The sequence below is a fragment of the Aquila chrysaetos genome, chromosome 15 (assembly GCF_900496995.4).
Source record: "Aquila chrysaetos chrysaetos chromosome 15, bAquChr1.4, whole genome shotgun sequence".
Taxonomy (NCBI): domain Eukaryota; kingdom Metazoa; phylum Chordata; class Aves; order Accipitriformes; family Accipitridae; genus Aquila; species Aquila chrysaetos.
In genome coordinates this window covers 24,029,995-24,056,116 of record NC_044018.1, presented here as the reverse complement: position 1 = coordinate 24,056,116, position 26,122 = coordinate 24,029,995, and the positions used below count along the sequence as shown (strand labels likewise).

Sequence of the window (26,122 nt, the reverse complement as noted above, 5' to 3'; positions counted from 1 at the left end):
AGCACATGGAATAGCAGGATGATTGTTTTGCTTATAAAGAGTGCAGAATGCAGCTTTTGCTTTGACATTGCAGTAGCTTAGCTTTAATATCTTATGAAAGTACTTTTGTAGAACTATTATATTTTGCATTATTTAAGAAGTTGTTATAAAACACTGAGTAGTGTAGAAAAAGAAAAATGACCTGTGGTTCACCTTGTAAACTGATACACTTTTCATCTTATTTTTTGGGCTGTTTGTGTCTTTGACACAAAATTCAAATTTAAATTTAAAAATCAACATTTATTTTCTTAATTTTTTTTTAAAGCAGAATGAACATCCTATTTCTTAAGAAATAATTTGCTATAAAAGTACTACCTATTTCTATAACACTTTATAAAATATGAAATAAAAACTTGGGGGAAATGTTCTTTTGAATCCTCTATTTTTTACATCCAGAAATAAAAGTCTAGAACACACAGACAGAGCTCCTACAACAATACCTGTATTTTAACAAAAAAGATATCAATATTTCACACTGAGTTCATTTTGAGGATCATCCAATAGATATTAAAAATCTAAAATTCTACAGGCGATTATTTTTCAACATAAATCATTTGGTACTTTATTCACAATAGCTTAATATATGTAACTTTCTTTTGATTTGTTAAAATTGTTCTATATTTATAGAACACGAATGCTGAAACAAGGGATAGAGGATAAATTAGTTAGCCGTAGCTCTGAGATGTCATTTTAATTTTCTGCCTCAGTAATTATAATTCTTATTCCAAGGTGACAATTAATGCAGTATTGGGATGCTTGTGGTACCTATTCTAAATAACACTGGGTGTCTAAAGAAGCGGAAATTACTAACTGAAAGTTTGGGTGTCTTGACACTGTGAAATCTGATTAGAACTAAACTGGAATACATGCTTGTGAAAGTACTTTAAGTCTGTTTATCTAGTACGGATTACTGTGTGTTCTATTTTTAAACACATACTCTTATGACTTCAGTTAAGGTGTGGAGGTTTTTAAAGTATCATTTACATGGCTGCTACACTTGTGTCTCTAGTATGGAGTAAACCGTACTAGATAAACACATATTTATCTATTTATACTTCTTTGTGAAGTCTTAAATAACTCTTTAATAAAATAGACTTGATTTATGAGAAGGACAAAAGTCTCAAATTGTGGTTATAATGGAACCACAAATTACTGAGGACTGCATAAGCTCTTTGGATCCCTGTAAGTCTTATTTTACCATAGTACTGTAATGATGGCTGTGCCAAAGATCCAAAGGAAGTAAAGAATCCTTCTTTTTGTCACAGGGCACGGTTTTGAGTAAAGTTGAGACACTAATAATTTGAAGTAAAAACAATGATGTGAGTGGAAAATGTAAACAAAATAAATTATTTTATGTTTAAATATAGATATGAAATACAGATCCATTATATAAAACATATTTATACATAATTGTAGGGGTACAAGTCATATAGGAGGCCAGAACCAAAATGCACTCAGGATCACCTTTGTTGTCACATAAAGCCCTCTTGTAATGTACGGCTTAACCCAATCAAAACTGAAAATATCAAAACAAAAATGCTCATGATGCTCAAGAACAAAAATTTTAACACAATGTTCTGAGTTTATATTTATTTATGCTGACAGTTAATTGCCCCTTTTTGAACTTTAAAATATTGTATGAAAAAACATTACACATTTTGAAGCATGAAAAATGGAAAAGAACTTAAAATGAGTGCTGTATAGTAAATCCTAAGACTCTCTGAAAATGATACACTTAGTTCTTTAAGTCGATTACCCTGATTAAGTGAATTAATTCAACTTTATTTCTTTGTGGTGCATTTTTTATTGTTTTTTTTTTAAGGTAACATTTTACAGTCAGGCATGATAAAAACAATTTTTGTATTTATCTAGGTAACAGCAACTGCCAGTAGCTGTATTCTGAAACACTAATGAAAGTCTCAGGCATACTGTTTTCATTATTTATTTCACAATCTGTAATGAAGTTATTAAAATACATCCTCTGAAAATGTAGGTTTTGCTCACTAAAACAAACGTTACTTACAGTCCAAACTGAGGCTGTGTTTAGGACATGTTTGACTGTCACAGCGCTGCACTGAGAAATTTTACAGCCTTAACCTACAAGAGAACTTTTCCTGCATCTTTTTTAGCCCAAGCACTCGCAGGCTTTCCTTACAGAGTGGATATACTACAAAGATGTTATCACAGATATTATCAAGAAATTATCAAAAACACATGTAAAAATAGGAAAACAAATTTTAGAAGGGAACATTTTTACAATTCCATAACTTTGAAATTTGTTTGAAATTAAGCATAAGGGATATACTTTAATTCCAGTGAAATGTTCATGACTTGAGAATTTCATCTGGCAATTAGAAGATAGACTTCGTGGCTTAGTTTCCGGTATCCTCAAAGCAAGAAGAGAAAGAAATATAAAGATTTTAAATTCATGGCATGAACTGATACCTTGTGATATTTGAGTTTCACCTCAGCCACATAATCCTGTTCAGCCTACTGATAGATTAAACTTCTCATCTTCTATCATTACATTGCATTTTTGAATAATTCATATAAGCAGCTAAGAGAAGATACAGATTTGTAGTCTTAATTGCTGCCTGTATAAGCAAGTTAAACTCGTAGAGAGATTTCAAGTGTGATTTTACAGCCCCGTCGCTGTCAGGGAGCAGAAGGAGCAGGTCTGCTCCGCAGGGGCGGATGAGCCAGGGGCTGAGGATGGCCAAAGCCCAGGCTGGGCCCTCGCTCACTAGGCACTGCCCCGCAGCACATCAGCCGGGGCGGCAGAGCCAGGAGCTGGTAACAAGGTCCTTGGGTAGCCCCAGAGCAATGAGCTGCTTGTCCACCTGAATTATTTTTTAATAATTTAATGTATCTATTTTTAATTCTATTTTTTAATAATTTATTGTATCTATTTATTTTTAAAACAATTTCATTATTGGCTTCTTGGGTAAAATAACATTGTACAACAATCTTTTATTCTTGTAAAATCTGTAGTTTTTAGTAGTGTTTGATGAAATAATTCAATCAAAAAAAAAAGAGCACTGGATTGCATATAACTAATGTAATTATTATAAGACTTATAGTTTAATAAAGATTTTGATAGGCAGCCAAGCCTTTCCATTAGTTCTCAAAAGCTGAGAAAAGTGACAGCAATACTTTGTTTTCAATGTATACAAATGTATTTACTCAATATCCAACACAAGGAGATATTTTAACTTAAAAATAGTCACTCCTTATGTTTGCTGTTTCTCCAAAAGCACATATCCCTTTCATCCGCTCCCTGCCTTGGCTTTTCCTGAGAAATCCTTGAGACACAGACCTCCTGTGATGTAATGCTTTCAGTTGTAATTGGTAAATCCATCAGTCCCTTAGCATGCCGCATTTATTGCCCGTACATGGAAGGAACACACCACGCATGCATTTTTCATTTTTTTTTCTCATGATACGGGCAGAACTCCTATTTACATAATGCCTGACTAGTCTTGAAGGCTGGGGCTCCACTGCCTTTAAATATCCCTTCTAACTCCTGTAGCTCTAAAGAGTTTCTCTTATTCTTTTTGTTCTATTTTATACACATAGGAATCTGAAGATTTTTTTATATGTATAATCTATATGCTCTTTTGATAATCATGTAGGAAGTTGTGAAAAGCAAGACAATTTAAGCATCCATTCACAAAGCAGAATCCATGGCATTCTGTGCAGGGTACGATGAGTGTATTTATGTATTCCTCTGAGACCCAAGATAGCTGTGTTGTGCCATTTATTTATGCAGTACCTTATTTTTTTTCTGAGTTTTTTTTTACATGGATACATAGATAGATAGATATAGACATATATTCAAATCAAAACCAACCACCTAAATTCTATGTTTACAGTTTCCTTCAACTAAATAATTTATACTTCCAGTCCTATAGGAATAATTGTAGTCAAGTGAAACTCTCATGTATTCTAATTTTAAAGAAATTTTAATAAAAATTATATCCTGAGAAAGAACTAATTAATATGTCATTATAGGAAGACCAAACAAAAGCAAAACCACTAAACTGTCACTTTGTAATCTTTAGGTTTTCATTTTCAGGCTGAACTAATAAAGGCAACTGTAATTAATGTAATACATTTCTTTCTATTTTGTTTCCAGCACCATGTGGAGGGCAGTATACTGGATCAGAGGGAGTGGTTTTATCACCAAGTTATCCTCATAATTACACTGCTGGACAGACTTGCCATTATTCAATAACTGTACCTAAAGAATTTGGTAAGAATTTCTTCTACTGATTTATTAATCATTAATGATTGTTCTGCTGTTCAAATGTCCTTCATGTGTAATAGTGACCTTAGATTTTCTGTGTATTGCAAATTGCTTATCAAAAATAAATGTATTCTTGACATGGAAATTGATTCTAGGGTTTTGACCTTTTACTTCTCCCTAGAGTAATCAATAGACTTCAGCTAAGCCACCTGTGTCTGCTCTCCAAGCGTATCCTGAATACTTTCATTGATTACGTCATTCATCATCATAGGATAATCATTCATTCAAGCTTCCTGTAAAGTAAAATCAGTTGTCAAAAAACAAGCATCATGTGTTCTCCTATACTTTAACTTTTTGTTTTGCATGTTTTAACAAGGGCTGGATGAGCAGGATCACATTTAACAAGTACAGTGGAGGGAAAGAAAGCAGTTTTACATAAAAGTACCAGAAATGTTTGTGAAAAGTCACAAAACTGATTATTTCAATGTGTCAAAATACTTGGACAAAATCTCTAAAACTTGTGCAATTGTAGGCAGGGCATGGTTTTCTGCAAAGCAGGTTTCTCTAATTCAAATCCAGACAAATAGCAGTAAGGTCCATTTTACTACTTACGTACAAAAGACTGAATGCATAGCAACTTAGTGTGTTTGGTACTTTCTGTATGCAACGAAACCTGTAAGGACTCAGCATTTTTTCACTGAGGAATTTGGAAAGCTGCTGACAGTTAGAGATTTACAGGTTGAGAGCTTGGGAAAACTTTATTACACCTGCTAATAGTAATTCATTATGTCATTCTAGTACTGAACTCTTGATTACTAGTCTTTATTATTATTGTTAGTAGTAGTAGTAGTAGTAGTAGAGACAAGCTCAATGTTTTTGTTCACAACTTTTGTTCACGGCTTTGTAGTAAGAAAATCATTAATTCCATTTTCATCATGTTTTAGAAAGTTTGTTCTTAAATTTCAGAAGCATGTCTTCAGAAAGAAAAGAAATACATTTGCACAGCAGATACTTGCAATAACTATGGTTAAATAATTACCAAATAAAATATATTTTAATTAGTTATTGTCCTATTTAAAAAAAACACAATAAGTATCATATAAAAGTTATTCATAAATGTTTTAAGGGTGGGAGTAACACAAATCCTTGAGATTTGTACTACAGGAAAGTTTAAAAGAAGTACTCTGTATTCTTTTATTATAGTTTTCACTTTTCTACAAGTGAAAGTGAGATTTGATAGGATATAATTCTTTTTCCTGCTAGAATTGCATAGAATGCAAGAAAATAACCAGTAGAACAAGAAAGTAGCTGCAACTTATAGAAAGGATCTGTCAAATCATTCAGAGTCATTAGATCCCCAAGGCAGTAGATAAATAGTAGTGAAATGCTATTGGAGCTTTAGAGACACACACATTTATCCAATTAGAGGCTTTATTACACAATATTTTTACTAGAATTCCTGATAGAGAACATGCACAACATCTCTAGGCCCATATCAGTAGTTGTGAAGTTCTTTAACATAATTACATTGTGTTTAATTTTTTGGTGTTTAATTAGTATATTGAGTATCTTGATATTATCAAAATTTAGAAGATGTCAACAAATAATGCTCAAAATTTCATATTTTACCATATGCTGTTGAAAAATTATACAACCTTTTCACCAGCCATCTAAACAAATAAATACTTTTAATCTTATTTGTTAGAAATTGGCACAAGCAGAATCTATAGCTAACATTTACAATGCTTGGCAATGTTACAATGCTGACAAAATAATTTCTCTGTACTGGATCTCATGATGGTCCTGATTTGAAGAGGGCCTGACAGAAAAGTTACTTGAATGTACCGGCCATAGAGACAACTTAAAACCAATCCTTTTTCATTTGTTATACAAATTTTGTTTTAAAAGGTTTATTTTTAGCAGTTCTAATAGGTTTGGGGATTGAAGAACGTTGCAGTAACTTTACTTCTAGTTGACAATAGTTTGCACAAAGGATGCCCGTGCAGCAATGAAGACTAACTGCACACTGGGCTGCGTTAGCAAGGACATAGCCTGCAAGTTGAGAGAAAGCACACTTTCCCTCTTCTTAGCCTTCATGAAGTAGCATCTGGAAACTATGTCTATAGTTTTGTGCTTCCAAATTACAAGGCACAGATTGCCAAAATAGAGCAAGCCCAACAGAGAGCCAGCAAGATGATTAGGAGGCTGAAACATCGTACAAGCAAAAGTTGAAGGAAGTTCAGCCTGGAGAAGAGAAGTGCAGGAGGACCCTTCCTTCTGGAAGTATGCAGTAAGAGAACAAATAGCAGTAGTCACAAGTTGTAGCACAAAAAATTCCAACTGGACTTAAGGAAAACATTTTTCACCGTGACAGCAATTAAGTACAGGTAGCTCGAAGAAGAATTTTTGCTAGTTTTCAAAATTTGCTCAGAAAAAGACCTGAGTAATCTAATTTAACTTCAAAGTTAGCCCTGCTTTTCAAAATCAGGAGGTTGGACTACGCAATTTGTTTTAAAAAAAAAAGTTAAAAAAATTAAGAACTTTACAAAAAGTTGGAAAATACAATCTGTACAGAAATTGTGCTGCGTTGAATACCTGTGGTTTGTATACAGAATCTGGAATAGGTATAATTTTAAAACAGATTCCTCCCTTGTCAATAAAATATGGGTGGCTGGAGTGACAAAGTAATATTTTTATTGACTTGATTTTACTGATCTATTACTTCATGTTTCTACTGCTTTCTGATATTTGAATTCAGTGAACCATTTGATAATTACTAGTGAGATGTGTTGTACAATTAAATCATTTATTTGTTAATACACTTTAAATTACTTACAGCTGAAGTGCAATTAAGTGTAGCAATATGTCAAAACCAGTAACACATCGATATTTTTAATATTTGATCAGGTTTTATATTCTTTCTGACAAAATAAGTACTAATACAAAGTTACAAAAATAGCCAAATCAATAAGTTTAAAACCTCTTCCTCAAATTAAAGCTGGGTGAGCAACTAATCATATGTGACTATAGATTCTCCTTAATAGCTGCTAAGGTTGGTAATGAAATTTTGGTTAAAAAACTTTCCTTTTTAGATATTCCATTTTCTTATTCTCATAGGTATGTATTCAATAAAGAACAAGACTTGTTTGACTGGAGAGCACACTTTTGGGCAAAGAGTGATTTTTTTTTTTTTTAATTAAAATTAAGGAAATAATGAAAAGCACATGAGATTCTCATTACTTATGTTTAATGCAGCTGTTTTATCATGGTAGACAATAAATTGACTTGGAAAGGATTCATGCAAGAATCCACTGGTAACCAAGACAAGCAAAAATACTTCATTAAATTTGTTTTTAAAGACGAGGTTCTTGCTTTATCTTCTCTCTTTTTATTTTTTTTTTTTTTTTAATGTAGTTGTGTTTGGACAATTTGCCTATTTTCAGACAGCTTTGAATGATGTGGCAGAATTATTTGATGGAGAAAACTCTCAGGCTAGACTTCTTAGTTCACTGTCTGGATCCCACTCAGGTAAGTAATAAAGATAAGAAGTATACATTTCTTGCATGGCTCAGTATGGAAAAAATAAATCAGGAGAATATTACAAATTTCATTTGGAAATATAGTAATAAAGTCATTAGAACAGGATGCCAAGGGAAATGGAAGACCCTTCTAAATCTCTGAATCGAGACATACGATTTAGGCAAGAACTGATTACTAGGATGAGTGCAGAAATAATTGAATGAAATTCTCAGATCTTTATGTAAGAGGGCACATTGGATGGTATAATTATCTTCTCTGCCCCTAAACTCTGTCAATTACACATCTACATTTTCTGAACGTCTAATTTAAACACAAATTACTTGTATTCACAAGATGCAATTATCTGTATGCAAACATGCACTTAGATTAAAGCAGGCCAGCTGTTGCATTCAGGTAACTATAGCAAAATGGTGACCCTATGAAATCATAACTAAACTTACATGGATTTCAGCATGGCCAGAGTTTCCAATGTATGCATGTATAATGGCTATGTTTATCTCAAGTGGATAATATATGCAGCTAGAAATGTGTTTTGTCATACACTCCTAGTATTTAGGAGAGTTTATATGTGAGTTTAAGATTTCTTGCAATCCAGGACTTTTCATGACTTCTTGGTTTTCACTTTGAATAATTGCAGAAATACTTGATATTAAAAGAATGTAACATATCTATTTGATTTATAGAAAACATTTTATTATTTGAAAAATTCAGCTCATCATTTCTCTCTGGTGAATCCTAGCTATTTGTGTCATAATAAGAGTTCACAGATTCATTTTAAAATTTGTTTAATTACTGGCAAGAGTTCAGCAACAAGACAAAATGTTTGCTTTTTAATGTTTAAATTTAAGAGACAACTCATTTAAGCACCCAATTTTACTGCATCAAACATACAAAAAAGTTTACACTAATGTCTGTTTTCACAGCAGACATTTGAAAATAATTGCAGGGAATTTAAACTTGTGATTTTTATTTATTACTTGTGACATATTTGCTTTACATTGGTTTAGGATGGGGTTCTGTTATGTGGAATTGCTAGTTACAATAATACAAAACTGATCTAAGTGAAAGAATTATAAATCCTATTTATCCAGTTATCTAAGATATTTTAAATTACTGCATTATCATTCATTTCAGTAGAATTTCCTAAAATATGGGTTGATATAATCCAGTGAGAATAAAAACAGTTGTCATATGGAGTGGCATCCTTGCAGTGTAAAAGTACTGTAATTTTGTCTGTACTTATTCGTTACTGAACTTTTATCATGACTGTAGATAGATATCTCAGGAAAGGAGATAAAGTGTATTAAACATCTTTAGTAATCCTCCAGTCAATATATAAAATCTGAAATGCTATTAGAAAGTTAATAATGTAATATAATTCATGTGTGACCGTATATTTTATTGAAGCAACTACATAAAACAAGTCATGGATCTGCTCTCTCTCATTTCCGTTTTAGTTTTGAAATGGTAAACATCACATGAAGATCCCCTGTGGCATTTTTCAAATACTTTTAATTGTTTCATGTGTTTTGCAAGGCAAGGTAAAGCTCTCAATCACAGGCAAAAGTTAACCAAAAATTCTTCTAATGGTTTTGGCCCCAGATGGCAGTAGGGTTCCCCAGACAAGTAGTTTATTGGAGCTCTAGTTCCAACAGCTGCAGTAAATGTCAGAAAGTTTATGTTGTTGAATCATGAAGCCTTTTTATTCTGACAAGTTTTCAAACCTCCAATGGCAAATTTAATTTTATACACTGTTATTTACGTTTTCTTTAACTATAGAGGAAAACATAAAACTATGTATTTTAACAGTATATTTGATCACGTACTGAAGAGCTGTAACTGTTGTTTCTGTTTTGCGTACTTAATTTATTTTCTGTTTTCATTTGTAGGAGAGACATTGCCTTTGGCTACATCTAATCAAATTCTTCTGCGATTCAGTGCTAAGAGTGGGGCATCAGCCAGGGGGTTCCACTTTGTTTACCAAGGTAAACATGTCTGCTTCTGGTGGAAGACACTAGTGCCAGTCTCACACAGTGTATTATTTTGAATTCTTCTTAGGTCTTAAAGTATTTCTTTAAATATGGGTGTAGTCTTAACCTTTTTCCAGCCATCAGGGACTACTTCTGATGGTAGACTGGCTTCATAATGGCAGTTGTCTCCGGTGAATTCTATGTGGCCCCATGGACCTGAATATGTCCAGCCTCCCTTGGTAGTTTGTAATCTGTTGCTTCCTTACTGTTGAGTGTTCATGTCCTCCTCAGACTGCAGAAGTACACAGTGAGGATTGTGAAGGCAAAGCAAAAAGGCATTTAAAACTTAAATATTTTCTGCATCATTTGTCATTAGGTTGTCCACACCTTCCCCCACCGGCAATGCATCAACATACCCATGCTTGTATCAACATGCATCAACATATATTTTGAACCTTCCTTTGTAATTAGCATAATCTCTATACTCTTTTTCCCTAATGTCCCTTGCTGTTTTTTGCTACAGCTGGACTTGAACTTTCCTGCTTTTTGTTTCTAAGTAGCTGAGCAATGCTGTCATACTCCTGATTACCTGTCCTTGCCTCCACTTGTGGTATGTCCCCTTTTTGTGTTTAAATTGTTTGAAAAGTTCCTGGTCTAGGCCTGCAGGCTTTCTGCCCAAATTCCCAGTCTTCCCTCACAATGGGATAATTTATTCCAAGACTCTCAAATCTGTCTAAAAAAATTCATCAGTATCCTTCCTCTTCATGCCTGTTCCTTAGGACAGTCTATGTACCAACTTCATGAATATGCCAAAGTCTGGTCACCTTAATTCGAACCTTCTGCTGGTTCCTCAACTTCATCATTTTGTGGTCCTTGCAGCCCAAGCTGGCTTCTATATCCACATGCACAAACAGCACTTCTACGTTTGTGAGCAGCTGGCCAGGTTGTAGCTACTTAATTTAATTATCTGATAGAAATATCTATTAAATCTAGCCAGTATTTTGCTTGACTAAAATGAGTAGGGACAATACTATAAGACTTGTTTTCTGAACACAGTGACTGACTATTATATTCGGCTTTGAGCAAAAGGAGATCTACATCTTTATTTTGTATTGAGTTGGATGTAAGTTGCTAGACTCCTATGGACCAGAGGAGGCACATATTTGATCTCTGTTAAAAGCCAGATTTCCCTGAGATGAAAGTGAAAACATGCCACTGGATAGCATTTGAAATGGGCACTGGAAATCCACCCAGAATTGCCAGCTGCATTTTGGAATTCACTAAATCAGTAAAAATAAAACCAATAGATCTGTTACACAATATCAACATTCCAACAATTTCTGATTTATATTCGGGCACTATAATGACACACAAAATAGGTCTTGTGGTACTAGTGAAGAAATGTCCAGTTACCTGAAACAAATATTAAAAATAAAGTGAAAGATTTTGTACTTTTATACCTAATTGTATACTTAACATTTATTTTATGCTTAATTTTTGCCCCATCCAATTACAGTTGCAGTATGAAATAGTGATCATTTTCTAACAAAAACAATAGAATAATATATTTTGGGATTTGACAGTTATTGACTTAACAAGTGAGTACAGCATATATACTTGTTATGAGAATCTTTGTTACATTCACCTGAAGTCTATCTCTAGAAGTACTGTTCATTTCAGCTTTCTCAAGACATAAAGAAAAGAAAAATAAAATATTTTCAAATACTTACGAAAATCTCAGTTCTGGATATGTATAGGCAGCATAATGTTGTCGAAACCATATAGCTGTGCTTCAATGTGTTTTTCCCACCTATAGTTTCAGAGTTAGTTTGACTGAAGTTAGCTTAGATCCTGCATCACACGCTATTCCTCAGTGTAATACTATAGAGGGTAAAAGTGCCAAAGACGCTTTCAAGCTTACCTCATGAATATCTGTAGCTCAGCTCAAGGTTTTGAGGAGTTTGCTTAATTGTATTAGTATTGTTCAGTACTCCCAGTTGATGTTTCAAGAGTTTTCATTCAGGCTGCTAAGAAATTCTGTCTTCTTGGAGAGCTTGGAGGGAAAATTGGTGTGGCAGAGACCATGAGGCAGTTTCAGTGTTGAAGGGTGGGTGGCAGATGTAAGACTTGCAGGTCTCTTCCTGACACAACTGAATTTGAGGAGGTATTATGTGCATGTCTGCACACTGCAGTTGAAATGCAAGAATGAGACAACGTGCCCAAGTCTGTTAGCATGCTGCTGGCAGCTTAGTACGCTAAGTTGATCCATGTGTCTTAGAGAATGCAGTCTGGTGACACCTGGAGCAGTGCTTACAGGTTCATTGCCTGTACAGGCAACAAATGCAGTCCCAAAGGGGCTTCTGGGCAGTTCACTAGATGTATTGCATACACATCCAATAAGCTTAATGAGACAGTCATTGAACACTGTGGTTTATTGTATACTAGCTTTTCAGCTTTACTAAATTGAAGTGTAAAAGTAGTTTTGGATAGTTTTAAATAATATTATCAAGATTCATTAAAAAAAAAAAAATTATTTTTTTTACATTGGACCACAGTCATGGTTTGACACAGCAAATTAATAGCAAGAACTGTCTCACCTCAAGAATATTTCCATAGTTGTAAGGAGCTTGTTGGGACTGTTCAAACTCCTTCTGGGTGGTGTTTTTAAGCCTTCTTAACTTCTGTGTTTATAGAAATATATCACCATGACTGCACAGTCTGCTTTGGGTAAGGCTCAAGATACCAGTACCTGCCCTTTTTACACATCAAAAGCATCACTTGCATTTAAATTTATCATGCACAATTAATCGGAAAAGAGGGGGAGTATAAACTTCTGGAATTAGAAAACAGCTTTCAGCATCTGAGTTCTTATGATCCATTTGCATATGAATGACACCTTTCTATCTTATTCTATTTGGTTTTCATATGCCGAAAGTGTTCAGTTAATTTTTGCTGCTCTTAAAGAATTCATAGTGACACAAACCCTCAATTCTCTTAGCTGTATGTGTATATATACACACGCACACACATTGCTGTTGAACAGTAAGTCTCCAGGTGAGCACAATGATATGCCTCATTTCAGTCACTTATTTGGACTACACTTGTTTTTTAGTAACTGTAAGAAATAGAGTTTAACAAATGAGAAGTGTTCTCTGCAGCAGCAGAAAATGAATCAGGCAAATCCACTTTATTTGTCCCAGGAGAATCATGAAGCTATTTGGATATGCAGGTTTTTTAATATATTTTAAAATAGATCTTAAGAGCTTTTTTTAATACACACATGTATGTATGCATATATTGGTTAATGAGTTAGTGGTATTTAATAAGCTCTATCATTTTGAGATTTTTCTTTCTTCTTTTGAAGCATGTGATCATATTTCCAACAACTGCCTGCTTGCTAGCCTTTTAAATACTCCAGAGGATAACATCGACTCTCACATTGAACACAGTAATCTGGCCTGCAAAGTCAATCATTTTGTTTATCGCCCTCTATTCCAGGTTGACCTTCTTCCCTGTTCACTTTTCCACTGGGCTGATTTCAATTTTGTTTCACAGCAGTATGAAACATTTACTAAAAGATGGAGGATAATTACTATAGAAAATGGAATATCTCTGTGATACAGCTTGAGAAGTCTAGGTTGCCGACGCTATAGGCAAAAGCTAGAAGGAAGTCTAGAGGGGAAAAAAAGTTACTGCTTACATTATTTCACATTCTGGTTTGAGCAAGCAACAGATAAGGTTTGTAGCTTTTGATTCAGATTTAATGGCTTTTGCAATGCCACTTTCTTAAAAACTTCTTTTTAGCTGCATATGTCATCTGTGCCTTCATTTCTTTTTCTCAGATGACCACATTTCCTTGTATTTCATACAGTAGTAAAGGGTGTCTGTAATATCAGACTGAATGAATATCCAGTCTTTTAGAATATTAGGGTCAGGTATGTTGAAATATGCTAGGAACAGTCACATTTAAGATTGGGAATTATATTTTTGGGGGTTTATCTAATGCTTGTTTTCATGCTATGACATCACCTAAGAAACAGTAGCATATTTTTTTTATATAGCTGAGGCTGCAGCAGTACAGAGTTCTTTCCCTAAAAAACCAAGCAATGACCTTTCTACCACCCAGAAATTTATGGGGTTTTAATGCTTGTCTTCCTTTACTTGCTCTACGATACAAATACATGAATTAGTTTATGAGGTCAAATGAGATTTTAGAGAGGACTATTACAAAAGTTAGCATACTAGGATGAGGAAGGACTGTGGAAGAAAGACAAAGGGGAACAACAATAAAAGAGGAATGTGACTTTAACCATTAAGTTGATCTAATCTGTGACAAGAATAAGATACATAGCCACAGACTTACTGCTAAGTGTAATTAGAGGGCAGAACTAAGACTGTTAGTATTATTTCTGTATGAGTTACCATGACACATTATGTCCTGGTTTGCAACAGGCTTCCTAGAGAGGTGGTCAATGTGCCAAGCCTGTCAGCGTTTAAGAAGCATTTGGACAATGCCCTTAACGTGCTTTAACTTGGTCAGTCCTGAATTGGTCAGGCAGTTGGACTAGATGATCGTTGCAGGTCTCTTCCAACAGAAATAGTCCATTGGTGTAGAGGCACTTCGGCTGGGCTGTTGGCCGTGTCACCTTTTAGAGGAACACACCTATTTTCCTAATTTTCAATAGATGTTTGAAACCTTACTGCATTTTGCCATGGATTACTTAAATCTAAATTCCATTTTAAGCAGTATGGGAGTGCCTCACTTTGTTATGTCTGGCTTGCATTACATTTATTCTGAAGTTCTTAAAACAGGGAAAAAAGAGCATTAAAAAATGGTGCCTCTTGTAGTGAATGGCATGGCTTATTTAACCTGTGAAAAACTGAGCAAAATGTCAATTTGAACATGTCATTGAGTGTTTCCTGCTGACAATTGAATAATCTGACACAACTCCAGCCATGGATGTTTGTGGCTGCCATGGCTGTTTTACGTACTGGCCGCTCTCACTAAAATGGTGGCTTTCAGTCTGAAAAGGAAGCACATAGCAGTATTTCTGCTACATGAACTAATTTAAGAGTGTTAGTAAAATGCCCCTACATTTGCTATAATGGCAGAGATAGCTTGCTCACAGGAAGGTAACTTTCATAAGGCAATATTATAATGAAACCAGATGATTTGACATCTTTTGTTGAGAGGTGCTGAAAATGCTAGTTACACAAAAAAATGTTTGGATTACAAATGCATGTATGCAAATTGCCAGCTGTGATTACTGACAGTTATAGGATATTCTTTGATCTGATTTTTAAAAAAGGTCCTTTACCTTTGCACAGCTGTTGCAGGGGTTCTGCAGATGTGGACTCCAGGTGAGGGTTAGAGAATCTGAGCAAGGATTTTCTTCTGAAACTTCCTCCCTCTTGAGGAGGTGGGTGAAAAAATAAATAGAGAAAGGTAGTATTCCCATAAAAGTCTGGGCAAGAGTTTCTTCCACACAGTGAATGAAGAATACTCCAGGAGTGATGCTGAAATTTTCAGTCAGGTCATATAGACTCTTAGAAAGATAGGTAAGGTTTAGACACATGTAAAGCTAAAAGTTTAACTAGCAGGGAGCTGTAGTGGTGACTTGTGTGGGAGGAGGTCATGAGCTACCATGTGCCACTCACAAACAGCTTCCTCTGAAGCTGGTATGAACAACCTCTCACATGCCAAAACTTCCACCAGTCAGAAGAGCATGTGGTGCCTGTTCTCAAAGATCCTTGAGAAAGTGACAACTGCTTTGGAGCAGAGATGCTTCTGGGGATGTGCTGCTGGAGATGCTGCTGGACTGTTAGAGACACACTCTTGGAAAGAGGCCCTCCATGCCAAAGGGACAGCACTTCTAGAGGGACTGTGGCCTGTCTCTGGAGTGAGAGCACCTCAGAGGGGTTGGTGGCCTGTGAACGACCTATTCTGCAGTAGGGGGACATCTCTGAGCAACTGCCACCCATGGGTGACCCGTGCTGGAGCAGGAACACTAAGAAACAGTGTGACATGAAAACTTGAAGAAGCAAAAAGCTGGAGAGAAAAATGAGTAAAATGCTAAGTACAGCAGAGGAAAAACAAAGAATCAAAAAGAGAGCACATAACCCCAACCTCCTGTGCCGCCTCTCACCTCACTGGTGGAACTAAGATGGACGCAAGGAAGTTGAGACAAGGAAGGGGGAGAATAGGTGTCTGACTGAATCTGAGCCTGGGGAGAGGGAAGGAAAGCTGTTTACTTAAGTGGTTATTTGGTTGTTCATGTCCTCTTTCTTCTTAACTTCTGAATAAGTCATCAGAGGTTTATGTTAATTGGTAATAAATTAAATTAAGCATAATTAAGTATAAATTCCCTGAGTCAAAACTGGTTTGTCCACAACAATGTATTGAACCTCTTGCTATCATGATTGTGAATGATTTATCTCATGAACAAAACTCCCATTTAAGCAAGTAGTCCTGACCAAGGGACAGATTAATGCCTAATCATGTGGCAGAAGCTGTAGTTCTGCCATCACCATGTAGCAGCCGTCATCACCTAGTCAGGTGTAAAGTCATTATACAATTTTAAAAAAAAAAAAAAAAAAGTTTGAATAAAATAGTGCTTGTATGGTAGACCATTTGTCAGAGAAAAGACTATTAGTCCCAACAAAAGAGAATAAGAAAGAGCAGGCTAGGTCAGTTGAATTGACCTGGCACACTGCATCTGGTCTGCAGGTTATGATCAGGAAGAACTGTGACTGTGTGAAATCCTTGAACTGTGGTTTCTTCATTATCCTTCCACAAGTGCAGGACAATTTCCTGCTGTGGTTAGAACTGTATGCATGAACAAGTTTCACAGAGCAGCTGGGTGATACTGAGGTCCTGTTGAAGACTTAATCACAAAATCCCATTTATTTGAACAAAGGCAGGTATATTAAGTTTACTGAAAGGGAATTGGTTTGTTTATACTATGTAAAGTATTTAACCATTTTAAAAACTTGAAAAATGTGTTTGCTTTTGTTTTGCTGTATTGTGTAGTTATCATTACAGGAGTATGTTAGTTTACCTGTGACTGTTTCTTTCAACCTTCGATACATTTTATAACTTCCTTAAGCTTTAAAGGCTGAAATCTCCTGCAACCATCCAACCTACTGATTTAGAAGAAAATATGTGTTACTGTATCTGTATGACCTTGTCTGACAAATCAACCCACTGCATATTAATAAAAAGAGCATGTATTGTACAGTTATTGCTAGTACTAATTATTTCTAAATCTTTTTTTGACAAAGCTTTTCTCTACATTCAATACTTGCATAAATTAACTGTTATTCTCAGTAGCCATACAGAAAACGGGTAGAACACAATGTTAATGTAGTCATAAATGAGAACTTCCAATGTTCTGCAAAAATGTGTTGTGTATTTCATGCTAGATTTAAGATAGGATTAAGTTAGTGTATCCAACTTGTCAATAAATGTTAACTTATAGAGCACTTACCAGTACTTTAAAACTCCTGCAGTTAAGTAATTATGGTTCTGAATAGAGAAAATGGAAGTATAAGAAATAAGAAAAGTATAAAGCTATCAATATGAAAATAATTATATGTAGACTCCACACACCTTGTCTTTTACTTAGTGACCGGGGTAGCTGAACAAATAGGGTGTGTGTCTGCACAGGTATGCACATGAATAGATGGAAATACTGCTCTTCACCATTACAAGCCAGCAAAGAAAATGTAAGGATGTAAAATAAAATTAAATATAACCGTGATTCTTTTTACACTAGTCTTAAAATAGGTTAGTAAGCCAGAAACATCATGTTTGAGAATCTGCCAGGAATAAAGTCTAACTGCCACCACTCCCCCTCCCACCTTGCTTTTTTTTTTTTTTTTATGGTGCCATTCTGTGTCTTTGTTAATTAAGGACCAAATGGCAGGCAATTTTCATGTTGTCACTTACACATATCTAGATGCAGTGATCCCCTGAAACTAATTCTTGAAGAAACCAAACTGATCAAACAAAGCTTTAGAATATGCCATTCACACAGAAAAATTGCTTATATTTAAAGAGATTATTTTTAATGTACATTTATTTTATTATCGTGTAAAACATAGATGATACTGCACACAAATTATACTTCCATCATTTTTTCTATAAATATATATATATTTTTAAAAATTTTGGCAAAATGAAATGTAGAAAGAACAAGTTTGATACACAAACAACACGCACAACAGTCAGTAAGTACAAAAAAAAAGCTTGTTATAAAGAAGTGGTTGTAAATAACAAAGCCAAAGGGAAAATAAACCCATGGGCTTCTAATGAATTTAATTATTTTGCTCTTTAAATGTTGCTTACAGTCTTTTAACTGTTCCTGTAACACATCAGGTTTATGAATTCTCAGAAATTATTGGTAAAAATAATTTTTGTCAACTGTAAACACTGAAATAGCCATGAGGGTACATTGTTATTACTTTGCATTCTCCAATATGATAAATCATATATTTGTGTAACATTACATTGGTTTTATAGCTGGTTATCTACAGCATAATATTTTTCTTGGCTTCTAATGAGAAGCCAAAATTTCCATATTTAATAAGTAAAATAGGTGGTATGTGTAGTATCCTGTCATTAAAGAGGGCAGCTGAAACACCCACTGGTCCTCTCATGCCTAAGGACGTGCTTCCAAAGTCAGTTGCTCTCCAAGCTTCCATGGCACTCACGTGACTGTACATGGTCACAGCCCAAAACCGCAAGCCAGCTAACAGCTGTGAAAGCATTAGGCCATTCTTTGAGAATACAGGAGCAGAGCAAATAAAAGGAACAAATACAATTAAGCTCTGTCCTGCAAGAAACAATGAGCATTTTTAGTGGTCTATTAGATGATGACTGTCATTTGGATTCATGGCATCTTTTTGGTTTTTCTTTCTTTCTTTATACAGCTGTTCCACGCACAAGTGATACGCAGTGTAGCTCAGTGCCAGAGCCTAGGTATGGAAGGAGAATCGGCTCCGAGTTTTCAGCAGGCTCTGTTGTTCGATTTGAGTGTAGTCCTGGCTATCTGCTACAAGGCTCAAAAGCTATCCGATGTCAGTCTGTGCCTAATGCCTTAGCTCAGTGGAATGACACAGTACCAAGCTGTGTAGGTAAGCAATTACATTTAAGTCATCTGTTCTGTCACACATGTCTCTGAATCAGAATTCAGGAACTGTTTCAGAAAATAGTATTTAACACATATATTCACTCTCCTTCGATTAATATCAGTCATGCCCAATTTAAAAGAGCAGTTTTCCATATCAAAAAGTAATTGAGTACCAGCTGGCTGGTAGGCAGTATAGTGTTTCGTATAATGACTTAGATTATATGAACAAGTGTGATGCACATTTTCTTGAACATTCATTATTTTCATGACTCATCTACAGCTTGAAATACAGGACAGAATTTAATTCTCCAGAAGTTTTATTACATAGTACTTGTTGTATATTTCTATCACACATAGGATGATGATTTCTTTTTTTCAAGTAGAAGCATAGTGTACGTTGAATAATTATAGCATTGTTAAGTATAGCTAATTTTATTCGGTCTGTCAATAGACCTACAGTGGGATAACATTTAGCACTTCAGATTTTTTCTTGTAAATGTTGAAAGGTTTTCTTCTCTCCCTCCTTGGGGAGATGTCCTATTTTCTGCGTATTCTGTTTTTTGTTTAGTTTAGTAATGTTTTCTTGAACCTTAAAGAAGCAATTGCTTGTACAGTAAAAATATTTAATGTACTACACTGCTTTACCAGCTAGATCCAATATTGGAACTATCTTAGGCTGTGGGTAAGTTCACATGATTTCTGTCAATCATGATTGTGTTTAATGTTATGTCTTTACAGTTTGTTGTTACTCTCAGGTAAGACATGATTAGGCTGTGCTGCTAGGCTGTTCTAGGCTGCACACACTCAAAATGAAGGTCACTTCTGAATTGTTTATTCATGCAGGTTGTATCTTAAGCTTGATATTGTTCATGTGTTTTAGATAACATTGCTTTCTCAGTTCATATCATTGCTTCATGTCTATGTGTTTATGCTACAAAGGAGAATTATTAGAATTAGCTTAGTAAAATTATTACTACTTTTCTGTTCTCTGAAGAGGTTTAGGTTTTGTAATAATTTATGATAATACTTTCTTTCAGTGCCATGCAGTGGGAATTTTACTGAGCGGAGAGGTACTATTCTTTCACCAGGTTACCCTGAACCTTATGGTAACAGCTTGAATTGTGTGTGGAAAATCATAGTGACTGAGGGATCAGGTATTCAGGCAAGTCTATATTCTGTCAAGCATGGAATATTAACTACTTTGTGGTTCAGTTTAAAAAGTAATTGTTTATATCTCTAGAAGTGTCAGAAAATAGCAATCTTTAAGATCATTTTTTTGGGTACTTGAAATATTTGTGCTTTGTTTTTCTTAGTATTGTTCTTTAGTTAGCTTTATTCTATGTTACTTTATTTTTACGTGAAGGAATGAATGCGAAATGGTTAACTAGCAGCTCTCTCTTTTACCTGTGTAGAATATTGAAAGCAGGTCCTGATCCTTCAGTCTGGTATGCAAATGCCAACCCTTTCTATCTGCTAGGATATCAGAGAGACACTTGAGAGGTCTGCAACTGTCTTGATTATCTGCTCATTTACACTTTGAGTGATTATTTATAATCATGCAACATATGTGCAAAATCCTTCTTACTTATCTAGTGTCACATTTTCTAAAAGTTAAGACAACTTAAAAAGTGAAGGTTAATGTTTTATTTACATTTTTTCACTCAGGTGTTTCTGTTTGGATCTGGTTATTTATATTTTCTTTAGGGCATGTTCTCTTTTTATTTTTTTGCTTCTAGGACATTTAAAAAGACATATGGCTAGTAGGTTTAAAAAGTTCTGTGGTGATGTTTTACAGATCCAGGTCATCAGCTTTGCCACTGAACATAATTGGGACTCTCTTGAAATATACGATGGTGGAGATATGACAGCACCACGTCTTGGGAGCTTTTCAGGTGAGGATATTCCATGATTTAAACATACGGTTCTATATATAGGTGTGTGAGAGAACATGTCTTTGTTTGCTCACGCATATAGACAAGGAGTGTATTTGTATTGCATCGTCTGTGATATCATTATGAAACTTTCTCATTTTGGGGAGGAGATTTCAGGTGCTGTAAATGTGCCAATATTCAAATACAAAGGGAGATTTTAAGAAGAAAATATGATACCAAAATGAAAATGTGTAGCTTTGATTAGTGGGATTTAGATGATAATACTTTAAAAAAAAATTTCTTTCTTTTATCTTACCTACCTCCACCATAGAGAAGATATAGTGATATAAATTGGTACTGACATTCAAGGAGATTCCTTTGATAGCTTTGATTTAGTTTATCCTTGTTAGCCTTCCTTTCTCAGGAAAAAGATGAAGCATTCAGTATTCATCCAAACTCACCAGGCCTCAGAGAACAAAACAAACTACTACAATTGGGACATAACAAACCATGTAATTTGTTGTTTCACGTGTACATCAGACATATATAGTTTTACTCCTTTTTTATAAGACAATTTTTATAGAAAGAGCATGTTCTATAAACCAAACCAATAGAAAAAGATATCTCATGTAAGATTAAGTCATGAATAATATCCCAGACTCATGAACTCTGTCACAAGCCTGATCTGATTCTGGTGTAGCTAAAGCATTTTGTGGAATTTTGCCTCTCTGGTGACTTCATGAACTTTTAAAGTATAGATGTGTATTGGATTATGCAAGGAAATGAATGATCAACTGAAAAAAAATTACTGCATGTTATTTGTTTGGATATTGAAGTAAATAACTTGAAGTTGCACCTCAAAATTTACATATTAAACAGTGTTGTGGGTTAACTCTAGTAGGCAGCTCAGCCCCACCCAGCCGCTTGCTCACTCCCACACAGTGGGATGGGGGAGAGAATTGGAAGGGTAAAAGTAAGACAACTCATGGATTGAGATATAATAGGTAAAGCAAAAGCTGCATGTGCAAGCAAAGCAAAACAAGGAAATCATTCACTACTTCCCATCAGCAGGCAGGTGTTCAGCCATCTCCAGGACAGCAGGGCTCCATCACGTATAATGGTTGCTTGGGAGGAGAAATGCCATAACTGCCAACGTCCCCTGCCTTCCTCTTTTGTCCCCCAAGTTTATACACTGAGCATGACATCATAGAATCATAGAATCATGGAATCATAGAATCATTTAGGTTGGAAAAGACCTTCAAGATCATCGAGTCCAACCATCAAACATGCCCACTAAACCATGTCCTGAAGTACCCCGTCTACTCGCTTTTTGAATACCTCCAGGGATGGTGACTCAACCACTTCCCTGGGCAGCCTGTTCCAATGTCTGACAACCCTCTCAGTAAAAAAAATTTTCCTAATATCTAATCTAAATCTCCCTTGCCTCATCTTGAGGCCATTTCCTCTTGTCCTATCTCCAGCCACCTGGCAGAAGAGACCAGCACCCACCTCACTACAACCCCCTTTCAGGCAGTTGTAGAGAGCGATCAGGTCTCCCCTCAGCCTCCTCTTCTCTAGACTAAACAGCCCCAGTTCCCTCACCCGCTCGTCATAAGACTTGTGCTCCAGGCCCCTCACCAACTTGGTTGCCCTCCTCTGAACACACTCCAGCCCCTCCATGTCTTTCCTGTAGTGAGGGGCCCAAAAATGAACACAGGACTCGAGGTGCGGCCTCACCAGTGCTGAGTACAGGGGGGCAATCGCCTCCCTGCTCCTGCTGGCCACACTATTTCTGATACAGGCCAGGATGCCGTTGGCCTTCTTGGCCACCTGGGCACACTGCTGGCTCGTATTCAGCCAGCTGTCAACCAGCACCCCCAGGTCTTTCTCTGCCGGGCAGCTTTCCAGCCACTCTGCCCCAAGCCTGTAGCGCTGCATGGGGTTGCTGTGACCAAAGTGCAGGACCCGGCACTTGGCCTATTGAACTTCATATGATTGGCCTCAGCCCATCGATCCAGCCTGTCCAGATCTCCTTGTAGACCCTCCTTACCCTCAAGCAGATCAACCCTGCCTCCCAACTTGGTGTCGTCTGCAAACTTGCTGAGGGTGCACTCAATCCCCTCATCCAAATCATCGATAAAGATATTAAACAGAACAGGGCCCAACACCAAGCCCTGAGGAACACCACTTGTGACCCGCTGCCAACTGGATTTCACCCCATTCACCAAAACCCTCTGGGCTCAGCCATCCAGCCAGTTTTTCACCCAGCGAAGAGTACACTTATCCAAGCCATGAGATGCCAGTTTCTCAAGGAGTATGCCATGAGAGACAGTGTCAAAGGCCTTGCTGAAGTCAAGGAAGATAACATCCACAGCCTTTCCCTCATCCACTAGGCGGGTCACCTGGTCATAGAAGGAGATCAGGTTGGTCAAGCAGGACCTGCCTTTTGTAAACCCATGCTGACTGGGCCTGATCCCCTTCTTATCCTGGATTTGCCATGTGAGTGCTCTCAAGACAAACAGTTCCATAATCTTCCCCGGTACTGAGGTCAGGCTGACAGGCCTGTAGTTCCCCAGATCCTCCCTCTGACCCTTCTTGTAAGTGGGAGTCACATTGGCAAGCCTCCAGTCCTCTGGGACCTCCCCTGTTGACCAGGATCACTGATAGATGATAGGGAGTGGCTTGGCAAGGACCTCTGCCAGTTCCCTCAGTACTCTTGGATGGATCCCGTCGGGTCCCATAGATTTCTGAGTGTCCAGATGGCGTAGTAGGTCCCTAACTATTTCCTCCTGGATTAAGGGGGTTATGTTCTGCTCTTCATCCTTACCTTCAGGGGGTGGAGTACCCTGAGGATAACTGGTCTCCCTATTAAAGACTGAGGCAAAGAAGGCATTAAGTACCTCGGCCTTTTCCTCATCTCTGGTTGCTACATTCCCTTCTGTATTCATTAAAGGATAGATATTCTCCATATGGTGTAGGATATCCCTTTGGTCAGTTGGGATCGGCTGTCCCAGCTGGGTCCCCTCACAGCTTCTTGCTCACCCCCGGCCTACTCACTGGTGGGACCGTGTGAGAAACAGAGAAGGCCTTGACTCTGCATAAGCACTGCTCAGCGGTAACGAAAACATCTCTGTGTTACCAATGCTGTTTTGATCACAAATCCAAAACATGGCACCATGCCAGCTACTATGAAGAAATTGAACTCTATCCCAGCCAGACCCAGTACAAAAGGCTATAACATTTTATATTAAATGCCGTTAACTATGCTGTATATTCAATTGGCAATAAGGAAGAAAGAAATAATGAAATGTAATCAGCTTTTGACAAGTGAAATATGTGGTAAATATATTGGACCCATTGGATAAAGAACTGATGAAATGATCCTTTCAACAATTTTCCATTTAACAATACTCAAGACTCAAAACACTTTTGTATTCTATACTAAAAGTGTGTCATCTTGCTTTAGCTTAAAAGCCTTCCTAATTTCCAGAGAAACTGAAAAAGGCAGGTTTTTGTATTAGAAATATTTCATTGGAGATAGAGTAGCACAGCTTTATTGTGGATTTCTCTCTTTTGTATAATGAATGTTGGACTTAAAATGAAGAATTGTTTTGTGTATGGGAAGGATCTAATGAATAATATTTAAACATGACATGAAATCTGCTGTTCTCAAAACTGAACCAGTAATGTGACATTGAAACTGAATTCCAGGCATAAGTTCATAAGTGGTAAAATTCAGAAGGTATCATTTCTCTCTTACTAAATCTTGTACAATACCATTGGCTTCTGCTTCACTGTCTGTGAATTCATCTGTCTTGTAAATATGCATTCAAGATGAACATATGTGCAACTAATTACTAACAGCTTACTAAACTGTGCTGCTAAATTATGTCATGGCGTTGAGTTGGAAAGGTGAACTCACTGGAGTCTGTTCCTTAAGGAAAACTTTGAAAGATAGATAACTATACCATTTCTTTTCTTTTTGTCAGGGCAGAGCAGGGACAAGCAGCTCCCTGGGTTTGGGGTGCCGGGAGCAATGGGGGCTCCCCATGGAGGGGTGGCAGGGCAGGCCCTGGCAGCCAGGGCCCATCCCACCGCCCCAGCCAGGAGCAGCGCAGCTGGGGGGCACTGGGGCAGCCCCAGTCCCAGGCATTGGGCATCTCCCTGGGGACCAGAACAGGCCGAGGCCAGGCTGGGACATGGGCCTGTGGGTAGGCCCAGCTCAGCGGGGCCCATGGCCAGGCAGGGCAGGGTCGTGGGGAGCTGGAGACCGGCCCTGCTGTGGTGTCACTGGGGCAGGAGCTGACGGCCTGAATGGGGTCCTGGTGCTGGGGCTGAAGTGGGGTCCGGGGCCGTGGGCAGGGTGGGGGCAGGCCCCAGGGGGCTGGGCAGGGCCCGTAAGGGCTGTCTGCTGGAGCAGTCCGGGCCCTTACGTAGTGTCTTGTCCTTTTCGGATTAACCCCATGGGTCATCTTTTATCAGTGAATGGCGGAAATATCAGGGCATTTTTCTTCTTTTTATGCTACAGTAATGCTTGTGAGGATGCTATTTTAGGGGAAAGCGATAGGGGCTTCATAAACAAAGCTATAACAAAAATTCTGAGACCATGTGTTGACAGACATAAAGGTACCTTGTGCTGCTGTCTGCCTGGCGGCAGAATACATGGATTTTTGTACAGCTATCTTGGAAAGAAGCTGCTGTGCATAGGATTGATGTGTTGAATGCCAAGAGGGATTCTCTCCAAGTGTGCTCTTGTGGCATGCAACAGAATCATGAACCACTTAGTTTCCTGTGCCTAATATTGACAGGTGATGCCTTTTGGTGGGCAGACAGATTCTCTGTAAGGCCAGGTTTTCCAGATGACGCTAGACAGTGTCGAGAGACATTCAGAGTAATTGGAAAACTACAAATTATTTTTGCTTTCAATATTACTGGTCTGTCAAAGTAATGCTTGTGGATCATGAGGAAATGAAAATAACATTGCCTTTAAAAGACAACCATCAAAATAATTTCTCAGTCTTTTACAACAATTGCTGTACCATTTACAGAATATATGTAGGTATAGCGGATTTTTGATTAATTAATGAAGTTTAGATGCCTTACCAAATGCTTGAATGAAACAGGATCATTAATGAGAGTCAGAGTTAATTCTTTTCATATTATTACTGATAATTTTGTGATGAGTAGACATGTTTCCAAGTTTACATAATAAAGTTATACCTGGAATATTTTAATAAAATTAAGGGACTGTTTGCACAGATCGACTCTTAATTCTCTCAGTTGGGAAGGTAACAGTTTTTACAAACAGGATAGAATTGTACTTGC

General features: G+C 36.9%; 1 protein-coding gene across 1 annotated transcript in view; it reads left to right on the top strand.

Annotated features, from left to right (window-relative positions):
* The window catches only part of CSMD1 (CUB and Sushi multiple domains 1), a 1,239,551-nt gene that overhangs the window by 1,024,044 nt on the left and 189,385 nt on the right, over window positions 1–26,122 (top strand). The window contains exons 31-36 of the mRNA XM_030037616.2: window positions 4,175–4,291; window positions 7,700–7,813; window positions 9,715–9,810; window positions 18,727–18,930; window positions 19,964–20,088; window positions 20,722–20,818. Of these exons, the coding sequence (XP_029893476.1) occupies window positions 4,175–4,291; window positions 7,700–7,813; window positions 9,715–9,810; window positions 18,727–18,930; window positions 19,964–20,088; window positions 20,722–20,818 (753 nt within the window). The remainder of the gene's footprint in view (window positions 1–4,174; window positions 4,292–7,699; window positions 7,814–9,714; window positions 9,811–18,726; window positions 18,931–19,963; window positions 20,089–20,721; window positions 20,819–26,122) is intronic.